Source organism: Bos grunniens, chromosome 4, assembly GCF_055505025.1.
Source record: "Bos grunniens cultivar Pamir isolate PY7600 chromosome 4, Bosgru_T2T1.0, whole genome shotgun sequence".
NCBI lineage: Eukaryota > Metazoa > Chordata > Mammalia > Artiodactyla > Bovidae > Bos > Bos grunniens.
Genome location: NC_141168.1, coordinates 14,783,365 through 14,810,583, shown reverse-complemented (window position 1 = coordinate 14,810,583; position 27,219 = coordinate 14,783,365). Strand labels below are relative to the sequence as shown.

Below are 27,219 nucleotides of genomic sequence, written 5' to 3'. Positions count from 1 at the left end.
CACATCTCCTACATTGGCCTGCAGATTCTTTACCCCTGAGCCACCAGGGAAGCCCTATTGCTTCTGTTACTACCTTATATAAGTTGAGACAGAGTCCACTGGGTTTTTCTTCGTTAATACAAGGGAAACTCCTCCAAGATAAGGGACACTGGGGAGGAAGGATTTAGGGAAGGACAGGCCAGGGACTTGAACTTTGTTTTCACCTTGTTATACATTCTGTCTTTCTACGAATGGTTCGTGAGACCACCCCCACTGCTTCTCATGACTCATCATAATTTTAGCCTCTTCTATATAAGGTCCTATTTTTGATGGGCAAGTATAGCTATAGGTTTGAAGTCCCCTTTTTTAAAGTATATTAAATTTTATAATATAATATTATTATAAATAATATAATATAATATCATTATATATTATTATTATTATATGTTGCCATTATATGTTGCTAGACTGTTTTCCGGAATGACTGTAAAATTGACATTTCACCTAGTAGTGTGTCTCCTTTCCCCCTACATTCCACTTTTGTCTTTTTTAAAGGTGGAGTACATTTGATTTACGATGTGGTATTAGTTTCAGGTGCCCAGCAAAGTGGATCTATTATACATATTCATATACCCACTCTTTCTAGAATCTTTTCCCATATAGGTCATTACAGAGTATTGAGTAGAGTTTCCCGTGCTATACAGGAGGTCCTTGCTGCTGCTGCTGCTGCTGCTAAGTCACTTCAGTCGTGTCCAACTCTGTGCGACCCCATAGACGGCAGCCCACCAGGCTCCCCCATCCCTGGGATTCTCCAGGCAAGAACACTGGAGTGGGTTGCCATTTCCTTCTCCAATGCATGAAAGTGAAAAGTGAAAGTGAAGTCACTCAGTCGAGTCCGACCCTCAGCAACCCCATGGACTGCAGGCTACCAGGCTCCTCCATCCATGGGATTTTCCAGGCAGGCGTGCTGGAGTGGGGTGCCATAGCCTTCTCCTCAGGAGGTCCTTACTAGTTGTCTATTTTATATACAGTGATGTGTATATGTCAGTTCCAATCTCCCAGCTTATCCCTGTCCCCACCCCTTCCCCTCTCATAATCATAAGTTTGTTTTCTACATCTGTGACTCTATTTCTGTTTTGTAAATACATTCTCTGGTACCATTTGCTTAGAATCTACATATAAGCAGTATCATATATTTGTCTTTCTCTTTCTGATGCACTTCATTCCCTGTGACAATCCCTAGGTCCATCCATATTGCTCCAAATGGCATTATTTCATTTTGCTCTGTTTCATGGCTGAGTAATATTCTACTGTGTATATGCACCACATCTTTATCCACTGCTCTGTCGATGGACATTACTCCAAGTGCCCCTTAAGGAGATGTCTTTGGTGATGCTAAGGATGAGTACTGTGGGATGCTCTTTCTTTTAATGACCTCATCCGCAGTTTTCATTTGAGTGGGTTAGCTCTTAATAGACTAATTAGAGTAACGTATTGATGGTCACTTTAGTTTCCATTCTCTATTTTATCCAATGACATGTCTCTAACCTGGGAAAGACTCACAGCCAAGTATTTTATCCCTGGCCTTTCCTAGCTATTGGTGATCCATAGAGAGATAGACTATTTCTGGACTTCTAAGTAAGGGGCTGGGAGCAGGTAGGGTGGGCTCACTTTCTGAAGAGATGGCCTGGAAGCACTTAATACAGACAAGTGCACTCAGAGCTCTTAGGTTTATGGGTTCCAGAGCCTTTTTCCTTTCCTCTCAACTAGTGCTGTTCCATAGAATAATAATGAGAGCCATACAGCTACCTTTAAGTGTAAATTTTTTTTAAATGAGAAGAAATAGGGTCAATTATTCTTAATATATTTTATATAATTCAATATATCCCTAACATCATAATTTCAATCTGGATTTGACACATAATATTAATGAGCTATTTTATATTCTTTTTTTTCTACTAAGTCTTCAAATTTAAGTGTGCATTTTACATTTGACAGTGCATATCAATTAGGATGCTAACTTTTCAGTAGTTGGAGTTAAGCATAATCCTACCAAAATAATAATGTTTAATGGAAAAAATATTTTATGTTGATTCCATTTTTAGGTTTATATTTAAATGGGTTAAAATAAAATAAAATGAAAAGTTCTATTCCTCAGTCTTACTAACCACATCGCAAGTGTGGAGTAGCCCCATGTACCATGTAGCCACCATAGTGGATGGTGCAGCTCTGGACTTTCTCTGTTGGAGACCAAACTGATAGAGGCTATGGAGTGTTGTTTTCTTTGGTGTTTCGCCTTAGGATTTTCATGAGTCACACACTGGGGCAACCACACAGAGGTCTCACGGAATAGTTCTATGCGGAAGGAGTGAAATGGGCATCTTAGGGACAAAAGAAAAAATTTAAACAATTTTCTCTAAAGCAAGATGACTGATCTAAATATGGCACTCATATCTTTCACATCTTTCTAGTTATAGTGAGAATGAACATAACGACTGCTCATCATTAATGGAAAATTTCTGTTTCTGGGAAGCAAATTAGATTTTTCATCTAAAGGGTTTTTTGTTTTTGGTTTTTTTTTTTTGGTCTGTTCTTGGATAAAATCTACTAGGGGCTTCCCAGGTGGCTCAATGAGCTCGCCTGCTCAGCAGGAGACATGGGTTCGATCCCTGGGTCTGGAAGATCCCTGGAGAAGGAAATGGCAACCTACTCCATTGCTCTTGCCTGAGAAATCCCATGGACAGGAGCCTGGCAGGCTTCAGTCCATGGGATCATGAAGAGTTGGACATGACTTAGTGACTAAAAGACAACAATATCTAGTAAAAGCTGTACTCATGATTTTTTTTTAACACATTGTATATTGAAGAACAAACAGAGGTCACTGTCTTTGGAATAGAGAAAATAAAACATATTTTGATGGTGAAAACATTACAGACAAAACCAGGCATAAAGTTTAAAATTGCAAATTTCTAAAACTGTAAGGAAGGGGAGAGAAGGATTGCACATCATGGTGGTAGGCAGTGTGGCTTAAGGCCGTTGGTTTCAAATAGTATTTTAGTAGGAGTGGCTCAGATGGGAAAGAATCTACCTGCAATGTGGGGGACTTGGGTTCAATCCCTGGGTTGGGAAGATCTTCTGGAAAAGAGAATGGCAATCCACTCCAGTATTCTTGCCTGGAAAACTCCATGGACTGATCAGCCTGGCAGGCTATAGTCCATGGGGTCACAAAGAGTCAGTCATGACTGAGCAACTACACTTTCACTTTTCACAACTTTATTGCATTATATGCCAAATGAAGTATTATCAGAAACCTTAATAAATAACATACATTAGAGCAACAGCTCTAGGGGAGCAGGGCCCACTATAGCCCCTTTATCTCCATGGCCACTTTGAGGACCTCTCGATTACCCTGAGGCTGCAGATGCGTCATAGATTGGCAGATCTATCAAATTTAAACTCTGCCACTCGCTTACAATTTGACATTGGGGAAGTCATGTAATCGTTGATTCTATTTTTCCATCTATAAAATGAAGAAGGAGAACCAAGATCCTTGCAGTTCTAGAAATGCTTTGACATCCTCTGAATTGGGAAACATGACTACTTTCACTTGAGAAAGCTTCTTATCCCAAGAGCGCTTCAGAGATTTGATGGAAATATTTAGTAATTGCTTACATTTCCTTCTAGGACCAGGATCCTGCTGCCTTCAGTGAAAACAACGCTATGCTGTTGGAATCCTCCAGATACTATCTGAACATCCGCTACACCCTGCTGCCCTATCTCTACACCCTTTTCTACCGAGCTCATACCCTGGGGGAGACCGTAGCAAGGCCCCTCGTCCACGAGTAAGCCCCCTGACCTGCAAAGACTCCCCTTCGGATCATAGCGTCACTGGCCTTGCTAGTAGCAGCAAGGTCAGCTAGGACCCTGCTGCCCCACCATGTGCGGCTGCTTTGTATTCAGGCTTTACCTGCCTTCTCTGTTTTCCAGGTTCTACCAGGACCCAGCCACCTGGGAGGTGCACGAGCAGTTCCTCTGGGGGCCTGGACTCCTCATCACGCCTGTTTTATATGAAGTGTGTTTATAATCTGAACAATGGGGTGGACTCTCCCACTTGTTCTCGTGGATTTACAGCTGAATAAGCTGGGGCCCGAGTGTCTGTGTTTAAAGATAAATCCGACTACAAATAGGAGGGAGAGAGCACAAAAATTTGGAAATTAGAAAAATAGTAATTATTGATCTCACCCTCAATTTGCCAAGCCAAACAATCTCCATTTTGCAAAATTACCTTAAAGCTTGTTTCCTTAAGCATGTGGCCTTGGTACTGATGGGGGCTTTGAATATCTGAGAGTTCAGGCCGATCATCTGTCTGTGCTTCCTGTTCACCACAGGGGGTGTGTTTCTTAAAGTCAGGGTGGGGGAAGAGAAAAGGTGGGGAGAGGAGTGTGGAGGGAGAGAGGGGTGCTGGGTACGGGGACAGTGTTATTCTAGAGTCCCTGTAGGAAGGACCAAGTAGAATCAAGGGCAGGGGTGAGTAGGGAAGAATAGGAGAGGGGTCAGGATTATGCTGATCTGTTTATAAACATGAGAGATGGCTCATGGACTCAAGTCAAAGGCCCTTGGAGCTGACATTTTAGCCCCAGCATCTCATGGTAGGTCCTGCTGGCTCACAAGTAGTCCTCCTGCAAAGCTCTTCGGAGGGCCTAGCTGCTTCCTTCTCCTCCTATCAGATTACACAAGGGACTCAGGGAATACACTTTCTCTGCTTTTCTCAGCAGTCTCCAAGCAAAACAATCTTCACTTCTAGGAACAGCTCTGTTTTGGTTAATCTGCCCAGTTTTTCTGAGGCAGCTTTCTCTCAGGAGTGTTGCGATGAGGACGTGCCACCATGGGTGAGGGTGTTGTGTAAACTGTAAAGGGTTGTGCCAGTGTTGCTCACCGTTATGTTTCCCCAGGGTTTGAACTATGCAAGAGCATACATACCCGACGCCATCTGGTACGACTATGAAACGGTGAGTGAGTGAGTCCTGGGTGCTTGGGGTAGGCTAATAAAACAAAGTTTTACATTTTGTTGCTTATAGGTATGTTCCTGGGAAGAAGGCCTTTCCTGGGGTACAATGAAATAATTTGAATAACTAGAGTAGGTTTATGGAAATTTTCAGTCGATTTGACTGGCTATTCTGCAGCTATGTGGACTAGTAGTGGGCCTTAGGTTGTGATGATCTATAGAATTAAAACCCGAGTGGGAAATCACACACAGCATAGTGTAGTATAAGGAAATAGGATAGGCTGGAGTCTTGGCTCTGCTATTTCCTATGTGCTTTGGGGAAGTCACTTCACTTTGGGAGGTGTGGTGGCGGGGCTTAAAATGAAGCAACGGAACTAGATAATTCCAATGTCACTTGTAGCCCAAACAACGTATTTTCTGGTCTTTTCCCCTTTTGTTGGCTAGCAAGTAGCCATAGAATGGAGGAAACAATTTGTGGAGATGCTGCTGCCAGGTGATAGGATAGGACTTCACCTCCGAGGGGGCTACATCTTTCCCATCCAGCAGCCAAACACGACCACAGAGACCAGGTAAGCTCCTCACTCTTCTGAGGGTGCAGAGTGTTACAGGAAAGAAAAATTGGAACTGAAAGTGTATCAACTAAGGGAAAATAGCTTCAGTAACTCATCTTTCTCACTTCCTCTCAAGGTCAGCCCAAAATTGGCATCTTCATTTAGCAGGGGATAGCTGTAGCCTCAGTTCCTTTACGTTCCCATTGTCTTTCACTTGTAAATTGCATCAAATTGTAAGGATGGTCAAAATAATCACTCATGAGGATTCCCCAGGTCAGAAAGTATCCTCAAGTAGATTTCCTTAGGCATGAGACAATGCAGGTTAATGGAAGGTAAGAGATACCATATGAAAGTCAACATAGGTTTAAGGTCAAGAGCCAGAAAATTTGGGTTCGAGCCTCAGCTCTGCTACATACAAGAAGCGTTACCACAGGCAACTTACTTTGTGCATCTCTGCTCATCATTAGTAAACTGGAGATGATGGTACTTCAACTTCTTAGAGTTATTAAGAGGCTCAGATGAAATAATAGATATGGTTTAAGGCATATAGGATGCTTAGAAGATTGCCTGCCATGTGGAGAGCATCCAGTAAGTACTAATTGTTAGTATTATCACAAGTGCGGTTCTCAGCAGGAACTGCCTCCATCTACTGTTCTTCTTAAGCTCATTCACTACTCGCCTCTGCTGTCTACCCACACCCTGCTTTCGTGTTTTCAGACAGCATCAGTATTTACTTAATATCTGAGATTGACTCCAAAATGGTCTGTCCCTGGGGCACGAAGGGGGCTGGCTTAAGACCATTCTATCTTTTCTTCATTCTCTGAAACTGAGAATTGCTCCTTTACAGCCGGAAGAACTCTCTGGGACTCATCATTGCCTTGGACTCTAAGCGAGAAGCAAAGGGAGAGCTGTACTGGGATGATGGTGTCTCTAAAGGTAGACTTCCTTATGGTACCATCACTGCGCTTCTCCATGGCAGTTCATCTCGGCAGACTGCCCAGTATGGCACGAGCTTTGTTATCACTGATGCTCATTTCTGTAGCTTAGAATCAATGCATTCTTAAAGTTCCACTAGCCAAGCACATACATTAAAATAGACTTCAAATGAGCGACTTGTGTGTTATTGACTCTACCAAAACAAAAGATATGATTGGATTTAGTTTCTTCCTTTCTCTGGATGTCATTATTAATGTCAAAATTATACATTACATTAATGTGTATATGTGCTCAGTTGCATCTGACTCTTTGTGACCCCATGGCCTGTAGCCTGCCAGGCTCCCCTGTCCATAGAATTTCCCAGGCAAGAATACTGGCACAGGTTGCCATTTCCTACTCCAGGGGATCTTCCTGACCCAGGGATCAAACCTGCGGCTCTGGTGTCTCCTGCACTGGCAGGCAGATTTTTTACCACTAGCACCACCTAGGAAGCTACAATTTATTAATAGATTGTAAAATATTGCCTTGGTTGCTATTGAGAGGCAAGTATCTAATTTGTGTGGTGTTTTTTCACATATGAGTATCTCACATAAGCTTTGGGTCTCATTATATAAAAATATGCCCTACATAGAATTAGCATTTATTAATAGTTCTTGGCTATTTATTATTGCACTGTGTGCAGGGCCTAAACTTCCAGGTGACTCAGTGGGTAAAGATCCCACCTGCAAATCCAGGAGATATACGTGATGCAGGTGCAATCCCTGGGTCGAGAAGATCCCCTGGAGGAGGGCATGGCAACCCACTCTAATATTCTTACCCAGAGTATCCCTATGGACAGAGGCGCCTGGTGGGCTACAATCCATGGGGTCACAGAGTCAGACACGACTGAAATGACTTAGCACACAAGACATAGCCATTGCCCTTGAGGAAGTCCTGGTCCAGAGAGAGGGAGGGCATGTAGATAACTACAGATACAAGTCAAATGTTTTTTTTTTTTAATTATTTGTTTATTTATTGTACTGTTTATTTTTGGCTGTGCTGGGTCATCATTGCTGTGTGGGCTTTTTCTCTTGTGACAAACGAGGGTTACTCTCTAGTTGCGGTGCATGGGCTTCTCATGGCGGGGGAGCACAGGCTCTAGGGCACGTGGGCTTCAGTAGTTGTGGCTCCCAGGCTCTAGAGCACAGGCTTAGCAGTTGTGGTGCATGGGCTTAGTTGCCCCATGGCATGTGGGGTCTTCTGGGACCAAGGATTGAACCCGGATCTCCTGCACTGGCAAGCAGATTCTTTACCACTGAACCACCAGAGAAGCCCCCCAAATGCTTTAAACCTGACAAAATGTTTCCACCTATGCCATGGAGTTCAGAGGAGGGAGTAGTTACTGGCGGTTGGAGTGGTCCAGGAGACCTCTGTGGAGTCTGCAAAAAACCAGGTAGAACTTGGGTGAGCAGAGCTAGTTGGCAGAGGTGTTCCCAGTGGAGAGAAGAGGATACCCAACTGTTCTGCTTCCTGTAGTAACTGTCCCTCCTCCATCTTTCTCTTTCAGATGCTGTAACTGGAAATAATTCTATTCTGTATAAGTTTTCCATCACCTCTGTAAGTACTGTTTGGGGGGAACCCACAGTGCATGCTCTTTTTTGTGACTGCTTTTTTGAGTTTTGGGTTTTCTGAGTTGCTTGCTTTTGTGGGCAGTGCCTCATTGCCACAGCCCAGAAAGGATTAGCATTAAAATGAAAATTTTTAATCTGTGTTAGAAACATTAACCAATAGAAAATCAGCATGAGTTTGGTGAAGAAATTGTCTGTTTTTCTGGGGAAAAAAAAATCACTGTTTTTGAGTTTTATATGATGAGTCTGGGCTTCCAAGATGTGTCCTTATTTGAGAGAGTACAAGTGGGTGGGGGTGTGGATGGGGGGTGATGAGGTATGTAGAGCCTTTTTGAAGTTGTTCCATCAAGGAACTTCCTTTCTAGCCCCTAAAGCTTGGCCTTGGGCACAGGTATTAAGTGGTGGTTTTGAGAGATTGGGAGATGCAGTGCATTACTTGCCTGGTGTCTGCTTCCCAAGGGGACCAAGAGGAAGAATGGCAGTAAGGCTGGAAGGGGATGGGAGAACCCTGAATTGGTTTTCTTAGATGTCTGTTTGTGCATGGGCAGAACTTTCTTGTGTGGGACTCTCGCACCCTTATTTCTTCTTTCTTTTAAATTCATATTGCCTTTTATTTTTTAAATGTTTATTTATTTGGCTGCATTTGGCCCTAGTTGCCATGCATGGGCTTAGTTGCTCCATGGCATGTGGGATCTTGGTTCCCTGACCAGGAATCAAGCCCTCATCCCTTGCATTGCAAAACAGATTCTTAATAACTGGACCACCAGGGAAGTCCCACGTGCTGAGTTACTCAGTCCTGTCTGACTCTTTGTGACCCCATGGACTCTAGCCCACCAGACTCCTCTCTCCATGGAGATTCTCCAGGTGAGAATACTGGAGTGGGTTGCCATGCCCTCCACCAGGGGATCTTCCCAACTCAGGGATCGAACCCAGGTCTCCTGCATTGCAGGTGGATTCTTTACCATCTGAGCCACCAGGGAAGTCTGGGAAGTTCCATATTGCTTTTTAAATGATACTTTTTATGTTGACATAATTATAGAGCCCCATTTTATAAGAAATAATACAGAGTTCTCTTGTACTCTTTACCAAGTTTCCCCTAATTGGAACATCTTATAAGACTATAGTACAATTTTACAACAAGAATATTGACGTCTATATTATTGCAAGATTGTTGCTGAGCTGTGAAAGATGCCGGGATTCTTGGCCTCCAGAGGAAAGGAATTCAATCTGGGGCCAATTCGAGGCTTGATCACTTAGAGCTTTTGTGTATTAAAGTTTTATAAAAGTATGAAAGATATACAGAAAGCTTCTGACATAGATATCAGAAGGGGGCAGAAAGAGTTCCCCCCCCGATAGTCTTTAGCAAGGAGTTATATAGCTACTGCTGCTGCTGCTAAGTCGCTTCAGTCGTGTCCGACTCTGTGCAACCCCATAGAGGGCAGCCAACCAGGCTTCCCCGTCCCTGGGATTCTCCAGGCAAGAACACTGCAGTGGGTTGCCATTTCCTTCTCCAGTGCATGAAAGTGAAAAGTGAAAGGGAAGTCACTGAGTCGTGTCCGACTCTTAGTGACCCCATGGACTGAGCCCACCAGGCTCCTCCGTCCATGGGATTTTCCAGGCAAGAGTACTGGAGTGGGGTGCCAGCTACTAGCAGTCTGCTAATTAGAGAAAAGAAATGTCTCAAAACTCAAGAGAATGGCACCAGGCCCCTCACCCACAACATGTATTTTGAGATAACATTGGCACAGGTGAGTCATCCCAGGCCATAAAATGATTAACATGAATCTTGAAGAAAGTCAGGTTTTCAAGCAAATACATAGTCTCATTAACATAACTTAAGACAACATTTGCATGAGTAAAACACACTGGTTTGTCAAGTCGGTTGAGTCTTAGGCAGAACCAACTTGAAGAAAGACAGAGTCTAGGGTACATACGTAGTTCATTAACATAGCTTAAGAAAAACATTTCCATAAGAAAAACCTCATTGGTTACCTCAAGGTTTGAGAAAAGTCAACTTCAGGTGGAACCAGGTGTTGTCATGGCAACACAGAATTTTAAGAGACACCTCCTTTTAATTTTGTATATATAGAGAGACAAAAAAACATCTGACACTTGCAGCCTATTTCCTCCCTTTGGAGACCCCTAGCCTTCATGCATGTTACCCTCTCACTATCAAGATGCAGAATATTTCCATGGCCAGGAGGATCCCTCCTGTTGTCCAATCTCCTTGACTCCACTTGCCCCAAGCCTCAACCTCATCCTTAGTTCTTGGAAACCACTAATTTGCTCTCTATTTCTATAATTTTGTCCTTTCAAAAATATTATGTAAATGTAATCATACAGCATGCAGCCTTGGGGACTGGCTTTTTAAATTCAACATAATTTCCTCGAAATTCATCCAAGCTTTTCCATGTCAAAGGTCAGTTTGTTTTTATTGCTGAGCAGCATTCCAAGATATGTTTAACTATGCCCTTAAGTAAGGGCATCTGGGAGTGTTTCCAGTCATGGGTTATTACAGATAAAGCTGCTAGGAACAGATTTTTATGTGAACACAAGTTTTCAATTGTCTGGGATAAATGCTCAAGAGTGCAGTTGCTGGGTATTATGTAAGTATATGTTTAGTTTTATAATAAACTGCCAAATTCTTTTTCAGAATGGCTATACTATTTTACATTTCCACCACCGATGTATGTCACCCAGTTCCTCTGCATTGTAACCAGCATTTGATGTTGTCACATTAAAAAAAAAAAAATAGCCATTTTGATAAAGGTGTAGTGATAGCTCTGGAGAAGGCAATGGCACCCCACTCCAGCACTCTTGCCTGGAAAATCCCATGGACGGAGGAGCCTGGTGGGCTGCAGTCCATGAGGTTGCTAAGAGTTGGACACAACTGAGCAACTTCACTTTCACTTTTCACTTTCATGCATTGGAGAAGGAAATGGCAACCCACTCCAGTGTTCTTGCCTGGAGAATCCCAGGGACGGGTGAGCCTGGTGGGCTGCCGTCTATGGGGTTGCCCAGAGTCGGACACGACTGAAGCAACTTAGTAGCAGCAGCAGTGATAGCTCATTATGGTTTCAATTTGTTTTTCTCTGGCATTTAATGATGTTGACCATCTTTTCATGTATCTTTTCATTAGCCAACTGTATACTCTCTAAGATAAAATGTTTCAGTTCTTTTGCCTATTTTCTAATTGGCTTGTTTAACTTATTTTTCTATTCAGCTTTGAGAGTTCCCTTCTTGGCTACATGGTTTGCAAAATTTTTTTTTCTTTCAGTCTGTAGGCTGCTCTTTTCATCTTCTTAACAGTCTTTCTCAGAGGAAAAATTTTTAATTTTCAAAGGTCCTAATTTATCATTTTTTCCATTTGTAGATCGTGTTTTTGGTGTCTAGTATAAGAACTCTTTATAGTTCTTCAATACTTCCATTTTTTCCTAAAATTTTTGTAGTTCTGCCCTTTATATTTAAGTTTATTACCTATTTTGAGGTAATTTTTTAGATTAAATTTAAAAGAAAACTTTGGGCCACACTGCAGGTCTTGCAGGACTTTAGTTCCCTGATCAGGGACTGAATCCAGGCCATGACAGTGAAAGTGCCAAGTCCTAACCACTAGACCCCCAGGAATTGCAAATTTTGAGGTAATTTTTATATGAGACATGAGGTTTAGGTTGAATTTCACGTTTTGCCTATGGATGTCCAATTGCACCAGCATCATCTGTTGAAAAGCCTGTCCTTTCTCCATTACATTGCTTTTGTAAAAAATCATTTGGACATGAATCTGTGGGATGCTTAATTTTTTTAAACATCAAAGTGTCCCTTTTTTTCTTCAGTCATCGGTTCTACCTTCTTTGTCATAGCTCAACTTTGTCACTTTTGAACTGTGGTTCCCTGGATAGGTTTTCTACATGATCCTGGCTTTAGGCTCCTCATCTGAAGAGCGGGGATCATTCGAGCCTCACCCTCATAGTTTGCTGTGAGAATTAAATGAGATGATACCTGTAAAATGCTTAGCACAAGGTCTGGCACACAGTGAACATTCATAAATTTTAGCTATCATCATTATCATTAAAAGAAAAAATAATTATTTGGGCATTATTTTGTATGTGTATGAATGTGTATATCTTTGCGTGACTATGGGTCTCCTTTTGTACGTGTGTCATCTTGTCTGTTTGAGAATTCCATAGTGTCAGCAACATATTTTCTGAGCAATAGAATCAATAAAGAACCAGTAAACTAAAACAAATACATAATATTACTAAAAGATTACTTAAAGACTGTTACGAGTCTTACTTGAAAAATTCCCTGGGGATGACCACCTGGCACCATTTAGAACCTCAGAGGTAAGGGATCTCTTGGGATCTCAGAAAGATATGGAACGGTATTTGGACACAATCAGAATGAGATATACCTGCTCTCTAAACTGACTTCTTTTCCCCACAGAACCGTCTACAGGCAACGATTATACATGCTAATTATACAGACCCTGACAAACTCACATTTACAGATATCATGATCTTGGGAATGGACAAGGAACCTACTAATTTTACTGTCTCCCTAAATGATGTGACCACCTCCATTTCAAATGTTGTCTACACAGAATCAACAAAGGTGGGATATTGTTCCTTGCTGTGGTGCCCGTCAACAGCCCTCGCCTGAGCTTCTGATAGCCAGCTTGTTCTTGCTCTGTTGACTTTGGGTGGGCACAGAGACAACTGGCTTGCTGGGGAACCATGGGGAGAATGTAGAAGGAGAAATCTGTGCATGCTCGATATGGACCCTGGAGTTTTGCTTGCATTGGGATTCTGAGGCAGGTGGTAGGAGTTGATACCCTTGAAGAAGGCAGTTCTTCTCTGGGCTATTTAAAAGTAGTTGTGCTAATGTCAGATGTGATAGAGAAAATATGATTCAATGCATTGGCCTCGTTCTGGAGAATATTGACATCTGTGTTCTCTCATTCACATTAAGGACTTTCTTTGAGACAGTTGCTATTTTTCCTTCCTATTCTAAACTATTTTTATACCATTTCAGAAAATGATAACTTAAACACAAGGAGTTTTTATTCTTTTTGTTCTTATGCTTTTGTTCTTATGGAATGCTTCCCTTACACGATAATCTTTGAAAAAGAAAAGTCCCAATCATTAGCTAATATTTCAAGCACTGGGAAATTCACTGTTCCTTATGGCAGACCTTTTTTAATTTTATTTATTTATTTTTGTTTGTTTCTTTTTTTTTTTTTATTCTTCCAATTTTATTTTATTTTTAAACTTTACATAATTGTATTAGTTTTGCCAAATATCAAAATGAATCCGCCACAGGTATACATGTGTTCCCCATCCCGAACCCTCCTCCCTCCTCCCTCCCCATACCATCCCTCTGGGCCGTCCCAGTGCACCAGCCCCAAGCATCCAGCATCATGCATCGAACCTGGACTGGCAACTCGTTTCCTACATGATATTTTACATGTTTCATTGCCATTCTCTCAAATCTTCCCACCCTCTCCCTCTCCCACAGAGCCCATAAGACTGTTCTATACATCAGTGTCTCTTTTGCTGTCTCGTACACCGGGTAATTGTTACCATCTTTCTAAATTCCATATATGTGCGTTAGTATACTGTATTTATGTTTTTCCTTCTGGCTTACTTCACTCTGTATAATAGGCTCCAGTTTCATCCACCTCATTAGAACTGATTCAAATGTATTCTTTTTAATGGCTGAGTAATACTCCATTGTGTATATGTACCACAGCTTTCTTATCCATTCATCTGCTGATGGACATCTAGGTTGCTTCCATGTCTTGGCTATTATAAACAGTGCTGCGATGAACATTGGGGTACACGTGTCTCTTTCCCTTCTGGTTTCCTCAGTATGTATGCCCAGCAGTGGGGTTGCTGGATCATAAGGCAGTTCTATTTCCAGTTTTTTAAGGAATCTCCACACTGTTCTCCATAGTGGCTGTACTAGTTTGCATTCCCATTTCACACCAGTCAGAATGGCTGCAATCCAAAAGTCTACAAATAATAAATGCTGGAGAGGGTGTGGAGAAAAGGGAACCCTCTTAATTTTATTTTTTAAAACTTCTTTTGGCCGCACAGTGTAGCATGCATGATCTTAGTTCCTTGATGGGGGATCAAACCCTTGCCCCCTGCATTGGGAGTGCAGAATCTAACCACTGGACCACCAGGGAACTCCCTGCCCCCTTCCACTTTGACAACACATATAGAAAGGGACAACAGCTTGCTTTTTAGGATTAGGCAGAACAGGGTTCTAATCCTAGCTCTGCTGAGCCCTAGCTGTGAGATCTTGAGGAAAACAGTAAACCTCTCTGAACTTCAGTGTTCTGATTTGTAAAACTGAGATAGTTGTATTATATTGAATATATATAATAGTATATATAATATATTATTATTTGTATATTATAATAGTATATATAATATATATATTATATATATTATATATATAGTACTGACTATAATATATATAGTCAAATATATTATTATTCATAGCATAGGATTGTTTTACAGGACTCATAGAGATAATGCATATGAAGTGGTTATCATAGTGCTTGACAGACTCAGTAAAGTTTAGCTCTGGTTATTACTGCCATTGTTAGTAAAATGTCTGAGCACCGTACTCAGGGGGCAATGAATCTGAAATGCCCGCCCTGCCTGTGATATGTGTTCCTTAACATGACTGAAGCTCTTTCAATTCAATATCCCACATTGGCTCCATGAGATCAGAAAGGTCTGGAGGAAGTCAGATTCATTTTCCTGACAGAGAGGTCGAAAGACCCAGAGGAGAAAAAAGAGGATTACGAATTTTTCACATCAAAGTGGTGTTAGTCAAAGGGCTGGTTTCCCCTGTCCTAACTACATGACCATCAGAGAATGACATTATCCAGGCAGCTGCACCTCCTCTCGTGTGTCATCATGGCCCTTTCTCTTTCCTCAGGTGGTGAACATCACTGACCTTGAGGGACTGGTACTGGGACAAGCATTCTCCATTCAGTGGGATCTTCCAGTCAGTGACCTGCAGAAGTTCAACTGCTTTCCTGAGCAGCCTGCTGTCTCCGAGGAGAGTTGCAGGGAGCGGGGGTGCCTTTGGGAGGTAAGAACCAGGAGCAGACTGCCTCAGTGAGCAGGAAGCTGTAAAAAGTGTCCCACGGGTAATTGGGCACCCAGGAAACACTTTCCAAATGTCCATAGATTAAACTGTAATCATCTTCAGGAAGCAAATGATGCTATGGCAGCTGATGAGGTGTTTTTATCAGTTACATGTGATAGGCGATCAGTGTTTCATTCAGAGATCTGAATAAGGATCAACTCACTGACTCTTTCCTACAATCACAGCATTTCAAATCCCACTTTGTTCTGAACATGGCTGTAATGCAGTGGGAATGCACTGAGTATTTTAAGTGATTTTCCCCCCATCTATTGGAGAGTCCAAGCAGAAAGGTAAGGTAATGCTGTTTCTCTCCCTTTGAGAAATAGAGAGAATGAAGGCCAGAGAAAATCATTGATTTCCTCGAGATCACAATAAGGGACAGTAAGGACATGGGGAACAGAGCCCTGCCTTAGGACTCAGTTTCCAGATAGGTCTCATGCCAGCCCTTCACCATTAGATGAGGCCTGTGTGTGTGTGTATGTGTTTATTTTCTTTATTTTTATTTGTTTATTTGGTTGTGCCGGGTCTTAGTCGTGGCCCGTGGGACTTTTAGCTGTGGCATGTGGGATCAGTTTCTCTGACCAGGGATCAAACCCAGGCCCCCTGTATTGGGCGCTTGGAGTCTTAGCCACTGGACTACCAAGGAAGTCCCTGTGTATGTTTAAATGGATATATTCATTTGCTAGGGCTGCCATAGCCAAGTACAACAAACTGGGTGACTTAGAACAACAGATATTTATTATCTCAGCATCTGGGAGCTGGAAGTCTGATATCAAACTGTCTACAGAGTTGGTGCTTTCTAGGGGCCAAGAGGGAAAATCTGTTTTGTGTCCCTTTCCTGGGCTCTGGTGGTTTGCTGGCAATCTGCAGTGTTCTTTGGTTTGTACAAACATCACCCTGACCTCTTCATCTTCACATGATGTTCTCCCCAGGTGCATGTCTGTGTTCAGTTTCCCCTTTTACTAAGGACACTAGTCATATTGGCTAGCTCCGTCCCAATGACCTCATTGAACTTGATCACCTGCAAAGATCCTAGTTCCAAACAAGGCACCAGGTACCTTGTTCACAGGTACCAGGGGTTAGGCCTTACCATGTCTTTGGGGAATATAGTTCAACTCATAGCAATGGACATAGGGTAAGAGACTGAGTCTGGTTTAACCACTTTCTTCTGTAATTAGAGTCTCAAAGCGTGGTGTCAGAGGCTGACCTTGAAGTCCTCCTCTTGTTCCAGCCAACGACTGTTCCTGGGGTGCCCACCTGTTTCTATGACACCATCCCTAATTATGCTGCCAGCAACATTCAGTACCTGCCTACGGGCATCACTGTAGACCTCACCCACCTGACAGCCTCAGAAGCTGGACAAGCTATGGTGCCAGCACCATCATTACAGGACAAGCTATCCCCACCTGCAGCCGCAGCGAAGGCCGCCTCTGCCTCTGACACTCTCTCTGCAACCATCGGCTTTCTCCGCCTGAGCGTGACCTACCACACAGAGAACATGCTGCAGTTCAAGGTAATCCTATGTCTCCATGGTTGGAATTCTTAGCTGACAGCTCCATGCAGTTGGAAGACATTGAAACATCTTTAATCCAAATCCCTCATTCTACAAGTGGGGCTGCTGAGGCCCCAAGAAGTGAAGATCAGAAAGTTAGGAGAGAGTTGGGGTGGGATGTAACCTTAGATCACTGGGGGTGGTAATTTCTTATAACAGTGAGTACTCTAAGTCATGAACATCCTTAAAGAGTCCTTCTTTAGCCCTGAGAAAAGTGTGTCTGCTGTGTGGTAAGTCATATAAGTGGCAACAACCCTCTTCTGACATCAGAGTTATTTCTCTAGCTGTGGTTCTTAAGCTTTAGCACCTGTACCTATATCAGAATCACCTGCAGATCTTGTTAAAAGATGGCTGGCCTGACCCCCCAGAGTTTCCAACCTGAGGATCTGCACTGCTAGCAAGTTTCCAGGTGGTGCTGATGCTGTAAGTTAAGAGGCCACTCTTGGAGACCTACTCAGCTCAGTTCAGTTGCTCAGTCATGTCTAACTCTTTGTGACCCCATGGACTGCAGCATGCCAGGCTTCCCTGTCCATCACCAACTCCTGGAGCTTGCTCAAACTCATGTCCATTAGCTGGTAATGCCATCCAGCCATGTCATCCTCTGTGATCCCCTTCTCCTGCCTTCAATCTTTCCCAGCATCAGGCTCTTTTCCAATGAGTCAGTTCTTCGAATCAGGTGGCCAAAGTATTGGAACTTCAGCTTTAACATCAGTCCTTCCAATGAATATTCAGGGTTGATCTCCTTTAGGATTGACTGGTTTGATCTCCTTGCAGTCCAAGAGACTCTCAAGAGCCTTCTCTCTGCTCTAATAGAAATGCAGTCTGAACCACGGGTCTTCATTGCCACATGTGGGGTCTTTTGTTGTAGTACATGGACTCTCTAGTTGTGGTACAGGGGCTTGGTTCCATGACCAAGGAAGGAACCCACATCCCCTGCATTGCAAGGCAGATTCTTAACCACTGGACCACCAGGGAAGTCCCCACATGTTTTCTAATAACTATAGTTTTAAAAATATATTTGGAAAAAAATTAATGAAATTTATTTTAGTGACATTTTATTTAACCAATATACTAAAATATTATCACATCACCATGTACTCCAAATACATTTTAACCACATTACGTCTTCAAAATTTGCTGTGTGTTTTGTACTCATAGTGAGTCTCAATTCAGACAGCACATTCAAGTGCTTCAAGGCCACATGTGGTGGGTACCGCCTTGGACAGGTCAGCTCTATATGTTGCTTTTCACACTTTAGTGTTTGATGAGTCACCTCAGAGATCTTACAAAAATGAAGAGCCAGATTCAGAAAGTCTGGGGTGAGGCTGAGATTCTGTGGTCTTAACAAGTTCCCTGGTGATCCCGTTTAACATTGTGAAACATTGTGAAAGCTGCTTTTGGCTTGACAAACACAATATTGAGAAGCAAAGCTTTAGAGAAAACTTGTCTGAAACAGGAGGGAAGAGGACAGGGCATAAGACAATAACAAAACCTTCGGACAGGACATAAACTGATTAGATCCAAATGGGTCCAAAATGGCAGACAAGGCAATTTCCACTAGACTTTGAGCCTCAATATAGGACCCTTGTAACACATCAGCAAGCTAAATGACACCCACAGGCACCATGACAATTCTGAGGCTGACTATAAAGGGCTGAAAAGTGGGCGGTGGCTCAATTCATGGAAATCCCTGCCCATTCCCTGAAATAGTTGGAATAATCCTCCCACTCATTAACCTATGAAATTACCCAGCCCATAAAAACTAACCATGCCATATTTTGAGGTGGTTCTTGCCTTCTGAGGTGGCCCACACTCTGTCTGTAAAGTGTGTTTCTCTCTAAATAAATCCACTTCTTACCTATCAAGAAAAGAGACTTGTCTGAAGTGTAAAAAGTTGACTAATAATATGATAAGGAAGAGGATGCTTGCTCATCCTGGCAATACTCCAGGGCTTCCAACAACACTCTTCCCTTCTCTCATTTTTCCCACACATATTTCTCTGATTTTCCTACCTGTCAGGTAGATAGGAACAAGCAGTGAGTACAAGAGAGCCATCTTAGGGATGGAAAAACTGTACAACATCTGGAAGTTCCACCAGTAAGAAGTCCTCAGTGTCCATAAGTAAATTCAATTCTCTAATTTCTAACATATATTCATGTGCTCACACATAAGGTACTGTATACACATGCATGTTCCCATACCACACCCTCATAAATACACACACACACACACACACACATTCTGTCCATGAGATTCTATATCCTTATATCACAAATTTTTTAGAAGTGCCCTTGCTGGCTTTGAATAGGTCATATTGAGGCATTTTTGGAGTTCAGGCTCCCTCTTGGGCACAGTAGGTGTGTAGGCCTCACAGCTGTTTGTTTCAGGATATTTGATGCCTCCTGATATGATTCAGACCAGCCAGAAAATATGGAAACTGAATTGTATTTGATATAAGCTGGCACAAGGAATTGTAGGCCCGAGATTCCATGAAGAAGCTTCCTTCTCTCTTCTTGGCAGATCTATGATCCCACTAATAAAAGGTACGAGGTCCCAGTGCCTCTGAACACCCCTTCGTCTCCAGTGGGCTCCCCTGAAAACTGTCTGTATGATGTCAAGATTCAGAACAATCCTTTTGGGATCCAGATTCGAAGAAAGAGCTCCAGCACTGTGATGTAAGCACTCTTTATTTGGTTCTAATTAGAGTGGTTCTAGATCTAATTGTAGTGGCTCTCATGAATGCAAGTGAAATATTAATTTTAGAGACTCTATGTCAATATGTTCAATGAAGAATGTATCTATTGCCCCTACTTCAATAAGGATTTTATTTTCCACTAGACCTTAACAAGAAAAATGAATCAACCAAAGGTTTGCAAAAGCTAATTAAGTGGTGCTTGCTTTTAGAGAAAGGAAAATACATGTTCTATTTTTTGTTCCTGTTAAGTAGGACGGGAAACTCTATTTAATAAGTATGGCATAACCTGTGATAGAAATCAGTTCTATATACCCTCATTAAGAAATAACAGAAGAGTCAGGAGAGAAGGACAAAGGTTACTGTGGAGGGCAAAATGGCTTCTTACAGTCTTTGCCTCTATTGACACTTGAGACTCAAAGCCTCTTCACAGTGTTAAGCATGAAAGGAGTTGTCGTCTCTCATCCCTTGCCCTGCTGCTGAGTGGAATGGAGTGAAGGTCTAGATTTTGCCTGGGGCTGAGGTTCCCCATCCATGTAGAAACTGTGACCTGGGTGTGCACGTGTTCTTTCAGCTCTCTCTGTATGTCTGACTTTATGTCTGTTCCCTTATTTGGTAATGTCAGGCGAGTGTATGCTCCTCGGTTTCTGTCTCGTCCACAACAAAGATTTGGAGTGACAGACGTTAAAGCCCTCAGCATGTCACAGCTCTTGGGTCTTGGACAGACCGGGTTACAGCTCTCAGGTCTCAAACGGACTGTGTTATAGCTCTTAGACAAATCAGTGTTACAGCTCCGTGTTACAGCTCTATTTTAATTAAATAATAGCAGGAAAATCCATCTTCGAGGCGTAAAGGCATGTTGACCCAAAGACGTGAAGAGAAGAACGCCCCAGCACGCAGGAGGAAGAGAGAGAGAGAGAGAGCCCTTTGGCTCCTCTTTTTATATGTTTTTTCCTCCCCCTGGGCCTGCCCTATGCAAATTGGGCTAGCCAGAAGTGCTGTTTGTTCTCCCTGAAGTCCTCACTCTGGTCCTCGGACCTTCCTTTGACCTTCCTTTGTTCTATTTTTGCTGGCTTTTCCCTTCCTTGTCTTTTAGCCACCACCATTTTGGACTCGTGTTTCCTATTCTAACTACTTAACAGTAAGAAGTTCTTTGGCCAATCCAGAAAACCATTCTAAGAGTTCACATTTTCTGCAGAAAAATGTGCTTCTATCTTATCCATTCATTCATGCATTTATTCAAGCTGATATGTTGGGCAAGGAGAAGTAGAAATACAGAGAGGAGGGGGATGTGGTCCTTGTTGTCCAGGAACTCAGGACCAAGTAAAGGAATTCTCAGCCTTGCAAAAGACAGATAACAAATAAACATGCCAGCACAGAAGCTTGGAAGCAAATTATGGCCCTTGTTATCACCTGAGTCGTCTCACAGTATTTGAACATGGATCCAGATATTCAGCCACTCAGGAGGCTTCAGAATTGATCCCCATGGAGCTCGTGTTTGTGCTGGCCTGTGTCCAACTCTGAACCAAGGTCTGCTCTCATGTTGCAGTTGGGACTCTCAGCTCCCTGGCTTCACCTTCAGGGACATGTTCCTTTCCATCTCCACACGCCTCCCCTCTCAGTACCTCTATGGCTTTGGGGAAACTGAGCACACAACTTTCAGAAGAAACATAAGCTGGCACACATGGGGAATGTTTGCCCGAGATGAGCCACCAGCGGTAAGCACAGACTAAGATCATCAATATTTTTACTGTATATAAATTTAGTTTAATCCCTGTATATTCTGCTCTCAAATGAAATACACCATATTTAAGGTTTTCTTTCCTTTCTCTGTCTAAACTACCTATTTATATATATTTCCTGTGGACTATGGATTTTTTGTATTTCATAAACTTTTATTTAGTATGTTCTACATGTCAGGCACACATAGAATGAGACAGTGTCTTATTAAGATACTGTCTTTTTCTCCAGATGCTTATAAACTAGTAAAAGAGAGAAAGAGAGAGAGGCAGAAACAATGGTAATGCAGTGTAACCAGTGCTACAATAGGTTTGTATAGTAATAAACAAGGAAGGCAGAGGAGGAGAGGGCACTTGGGTTTTCACTTGGGATGGAAGGAAGGGTCAAGGAAGTCTTCACAAGAGACATGACATTGTACTGAATCTTCAATACTGCGCAGGAGTTTGCTGTTTGGGTTATGATGTGAAAATGATTTCTTGGATTTTCTCTTCTTGATTATCCACCTGCTCTTCCCACAACTCTCCTAGTATAAGAAGAACTCCTATGGTGTCCACCCCTACTATATGGCACTGGAGGAGGATGGCAGTGCCCATGGAGTGCTCCTGCTGAACAGCAATGCCATGGGTAAGACAGATACACAATCCCTGTGTACCACCAGAAACATCTGTGACCACTTGTGGTGATCTGGAATATCAACAGAAATAAGGAAAGTCAAGGGCAAGAGAAATGAGACAGATAAACTCATCTACCATTCATTCATTTATTCAAGTTTTACTAAGAGCACTAGGCCAGGTTTAAGGGGTACAATTTTTACTAAACACAGGGCCTATCTTGTATGACCTTGTTTTACTGTACACTTTAGCTCTTTTTCACAAAGTGATGTAAGATGTTGAGACTGAGATTATGTTTGAGGTACCTGAGTATCCCTCTCTGATTCCACTGCATGGGAAACAGCTTATTAGAGGAGGTGGGCATTAAAATAAGAACATAAGAAAGTGAAAATAGCAAAATGTAGGGCAGAGTCCCTGACTGGGTGATTTATAGTTCCAGGGATACTCCTCATCTTCTTTTTTCTTTCTTTTTAACAGATGTGACATTCCAGCCTACTCCTGCCCTGACATACCGCACCACAGGAGGCATTTTGGACTTTTATATGGTTTTGGGGCCAACCCCTGAGCTTGTAACTCAGCAATACACTGAGGTTGGAAGTTATTCTACCCATCAATATATCATCCAATGTTTGCTGGGTATTGCCATGTTCTTAGCACTGAGAAAGGCCATTTCCCCCCACTTAAGACTCTTAGATGTCCCTAGTACATTATTGCTGTCTTTTCTGAAAGTCAGGATTTAGTGTTTAGGGGCTCTACAGACATATTGATATGCCATACTTCTCTTAACTATTTGCCTTTCTGAGAATTTCAAATCAGTGATAATCACTGAGTTCTCAGGTTTCCTAGAGTGGATACTGTTTACAGAGAGACTTTCTATCATTCTGCATCTCTATGGTTAATCCATATTTATTTGACTTTCTTATTTTTCTTGAGTGAGGCCTCTTAGATGAGATAGCTTCATAGAAGAGCTCAAGTTGCTTCAAGTAGAAGCCAATCATCTTTTCTTCCCAAAGAAATGTACTTGAGTCTATTTTTCTTTTTTATTTTAGTTGATTGGTCGGCCAGCAATGATTCCCTACTGGGCCTTGGGATTCCAACTGAGTCGCTATGGATACCAGGATGATTATGAAATCTCCAGTTTGTATGTTGCAATGATGGCTGCTCAGATTCCCTACGTATGATACCCTCATTCAGTCTGTGGTTTAATTAGTGGTGGGAATTTGTGGCTAAGTATAGATTGGAAAATCTTCATAGAAATTCATTCAAGTAGTGATGACTACTTTAGCATGAAGAAAAAATGTAGCTGTGGAGCTAGAAAACATTACCTTTTAAATTCATTTCAGGCAACCCTTTAAAATCAAGGGTTGCAAACTCAGAGTTGCATAAATCCTTCAGCAGTTTGAGGGATGCTTGGGGGATACTGTTCCTGCCTCTTGCCAGGAATATCCTGCAGTAGCCATGGCTGGGCTTTGAGACATGACTTTTGGGACCTGAAAATCATCTCAAGATTATAGCCATTTTAGGAAATTGTACTGGGGCTATTCTTGGAGAGAGTGGATATAAAAGGACAATGTGAATGAAACCAGTTAATACTAAGCGTTCACTTTTTCTTAAACACACACATACACATAAGCATATCCTACAACTACAATCTACCCCCTAGATAAAACTCTGGAAGTGTAGTCATTTGCTGTCAACAGGCAGAATTCCATAAATAGCGTGCTCTTTATCCTCTTGTAATGATCAGTTTCTCATCACGCAGTTGTTTTGCTCTCAATTCACCTCCTAAGGTTTTGGAGGACAATTAATGATTGGCAGCTGAGAATAAAATAAAGCATTACGATATTCTCATCAAAGATAATTTGAAACATTCATCCAGGCTTAATTTTTCTTTTTATAGACTGCTATTTTAGATACTTATTAAACATAAATTAGAAAAGATGGGAAAATTAAAAGATTTTTAAAAATCCATGGATTTACCTCACAGAGACAATTAATGTTAATAATGTATTGATTCATTCTTTCTGAGTTTTGGCCTATGAAAAAAATCTCTCCTCCCTTGAAGAAGTTTTACTTAAAGTCTTAAGGCAATACAGGTGGTTATCACTTTCATCTCCCCACCAGGAACTGAATATTAACCACTTGACATCATTATCCAACAATCAAGGATTAAGTCAATTTCATGTGCCGAAACCTGAGTTGGCGCTTTATAGAGAAGAGAGAAGACAAGGTTCTCACTCCAAGGCTCATCCAGTCAAATGAAAGTGGCAGAAATAAATACATTCTAGAAAACTAGAAAATAATGTAGTTCTAAATGTGAATAAATTCAGTCAAGTTTACTGGAGGGGAGGGGGAAAGACACAGATATGTTTCTCAGGCAAGTATGGCTTTCTACCCTTGAACATTCAACCAGCATTTTGTTTAATAGTCTCACTGAGTTTGAGATCTGAAGACTGGAAAAGACATAAATTGAGGGAAGGAGAGGGAGGAAATACAGTTGGAGGAGCAGAATGAGAAAGAATGGGGACCGGTGAGCTGGATGTAGGGATCAGAAAGCAATTTCAATCAGCAGAATTGAAAAGTCAGTCTAGGAGAGTAACAGAGAAAGATTTCATGGAGGCCTGGTCTGGAGTCTGCAGGCAGCAGGGCCAGAGCCTGGCCAAGCAGTTTGTGTCCCCTGAGGAGCTCCTGCTGCACGGGCCCAAGTATCCTGCTTGCTTCCTTCTACAGGATGTCCAGCATGTCGACATCGACTACATGGACCGGAAGCTGGACTTCACTCTCAGCCCCAGCTTTCAACATCTTGGCCTCCTGATTGAGCAAATGAAGAAAAATGGCACAAGATTTGTTCTTGTTCTGGTAGGTGTTTAGAAAGATTAGATCCTGTTTTCTGCTTCTATAGTTCAAAACTAGTACCGTTGAGGGAATCTGGATGAAAAATACAGAAGACTTCCCTAAACATTTTTTGTAACTTATGAATCTATAATTTTTTAAAGTATTAAAAAGCAAATAAGCAAAGGCAGAATGAATGACAATGGCTTTTAAAGGTGATGGATTGCAATATTTATTTTTCATAACTGTGTTATTGGGAGGTAATTTATTATTACATTCTTTTGGTAGAGTTAGAAAACTGAAATACTAGTTAATAGCCAAAAATACAATAGAGTGTGTAACACTAGATATAGCCTCCAAAAAAAAAAAAAAAACAGTAAAGAAGAAAGAGAGTGTGTCTCACTGTTTCAGACTATGCCTCAGAGAAAATAGCTGTATCTTAATTTCATTTTTCCCTTAGGTGCTCAAAAACCTTTTAAGTTACCATTACCAATACTCAACAATGGTGAGATTTAAGGGACTTATTTCTTCTTAATTAAATTCACAAACAACTGATTTAAGATCCAGAATATCAGTTTATTATTTCATATTGGGGGCTTACCAGGTGGTACAGTGATAAAGAATCTGCCTGCTAATGCAGGAGACAAGAGGCAATGATTTGATCCCTGGATTGGGAAGATCCCCTGGAAGAGGAAACGGCAACTCACTCCAGTATTCTTGCCTGGGAAATCCCATGGGCAGAAGGAGCCTGGAAGGCTACAGTCCCTGGGGTCACAAAGAGTTGGGCTTGACTGAGCAAGTGAGCACACATTTTACATTGCAAGCTGTATCTTGTCAAACACAGAACTAGTTACCTACAAATGATCCTTCCTTCTAGCTTCCAGAAATTACAGCTTTATTTTCTGACTTTTGTTCATTCATTCATTCAAGTATTGACTAAACATTGGGTCTTTGAAAATCACTCTACTAAAAAATGTATTTATAATCTAAGCGAATAAGATGTCCTTTTTCTTACAGAGATTTTATTCTTTTGGAGGGAGACCCCCAATAAATAAACATTAAAAAAAAGATAGTTTCCGATAGGTAGTGACAATTTCTATGACAGTTGTGAAATATGATGCTATTTAGAGAGCAGTTGAGGCAGGTATGAGATAGATTGAACTGGGAAGGGAACTTGAGATAGACAAGCTGGGTCACAGAATAGAAGAAAGGAATTTCATGTTCTTAAGGACTATTGCCATTACATCGTGGAAACACAGTTAGACTTCTCCACTTGAGAGTAATGTTTTATTAGCCTGGTTTATCTCCAGGAATGGTTTTCAAACTTTAGCATACTTTTTTCCTCAAGAATGTTATAGAGAGGGACCACTGGTGGTCCAGTGGTTAAGACTCCACACTTCAATGCAGGGGGCATGGGTTTGATCCCTGGTTGGAGAACTAAGATCCCACATGCCAGCCAAAAAAATAACAGAATAATGTTATAGAGAAACATCAATATAGTTTTTTGCTCTCAATTATCCATGGGATGTGTGTGTGTGTGTGTCTGTGTGTGTGTGTGTCTGTGTGTGTGTGTCTGTGTGTGTGTGTGTCTGTGTGTGTGTGTGGTGTGTTGTATTTCTCACCATTTCTTTCTGTACTGTGAATTGCTAAAAATTTAGAGAGGAGATTTCTTGGTGATGTTTTTCTCATGTCTGCTGTTTTGAACCCTTTCGCTGCAGGACCCAGCCATTTCTGGCAATGAGACCCAGTATCTCACATTCACCAGAGGGAAGGAAAGTGATGTGTTCATCAAATGGCCAGACAACAGCGATATTGTCTGGGGAAAGGTAAGATTTTGGATAAGGTGCCTGTAATTAATCAGTATCACAATTGATTAAGAGAGATGCAATAACTCTTGGAAAAATATATTGGGTAATTTATAAATTATGAATGAGTAGAAATCTGTCTGATACTGATTAGCTCAATAAACATTAATAAGGCTGAGGTTTCAGGTCTAATCCTCTAAAATATCAGTGAGCCTTGTTTTATTGTCTGGAAGTATTCCAATGACCCACCCCTTATATATGCCAACTGGTCGTTTAACAAAGATAAAGAATCCCTTTGAAAAGGACTTTGAAATCTGTCTCTCAGTCACCCACTCTCATCTTTGACCCAGGATGCTTAATCTGTATCTAAATAAATCACTGAATGCTATGAATTAATCTCCTTCTCTTATCTCCTTTCATTCCCTTTTGTGGCCTCAATCCTCAAACTCATTGTTCGATTCTTAGCAACAAGATTTTAAGTGGACTTCCTGACTCTGGATGACAGTAGCTCTTAGCCAGGGTTGCTCTGTAAATATCCCATGCTGCTTCATCTTGTTGCCAAAATCTTGGCTCCTTGTCTACCGATGCTGAATAGAAATACAGAGACAACATTTGGAGGAAATAGAAAAGATTAGCTTTATTATTTTTACCAGGCAAAAGGGAAAAACAGCGGACCAGTGACTCAACAATTGTGCCCTGCTCTCTTAGGAATAGGGAGAGGTTTTATATCTTCTTGAATGTCTTAAAT

The 27,219-nt window shown here is 41.7% G+C and overlaps 1 protein-coding gene across 1 annotated transcript in view; it reads left to right on the top strand.

Annotated features, from left to right (window-relative positions):
* The window catches only part of LOC147373655 (putative maltase-glucoamylase 2), a 73,371-nt gene that overhangs the window by 35,430 nt on the left and 10,722 nt on the right, over positions 1-27,219 (top strand). The window contains exons 17-32 of the mRNA XM_086398056.1: positions 3,664-3,821; positions 3,967-4,051; positions 4,932-4,988; positions 5,429-5,553; positions 6,383-6,471; positions 8,018-8,067; positions 12,519-12,686; positions 15,027-15,182; positions 16,471-16,752; positions 19,312-19,466; positions 21,033-21,201; positions 21,751-21,847; positions 22,312-22,424; positions 22,884-23,009; positions 24,565-24,693; positions 26,385-26,492. Coding sequence (XP_086254182.1) covers positions 3,664-3,821; positions 3,967-4,051; positions 4,932-4,988; positions 5,429-5,553; positions 6,383-6,471; positions 8,018-8,067; positions 12,519-12,686; positions 15,027-15,182; positions 16,471-16,752; positions 19,312-19,466; positions 21,033-21,201; positions 21,751-21,847; positions 22,312-22,424; positions 22,884-23,009; positions 24,565-24,693; positions 26,385-26,492 — 2,067 coding nt within the window. The remainder of the gene's footprint in view (positions 1-3,663; positions 3,822-3,966; positions 4,052-4,931; positions 4,989-5,428; positions 5,554-6,382; positions 6,472-8,017; positions 8,068-12,518; positions 12,687-15,026; positions 15,183-16,470; positions 16,753-19,311; positions 19,467-21,032; positions 21,202-21,750; positions 21,848-22,311; positions 22,425-22,883; positions 23,010-24,564; positions 24,694-26,384; positions 26,493-27,219) is intronic.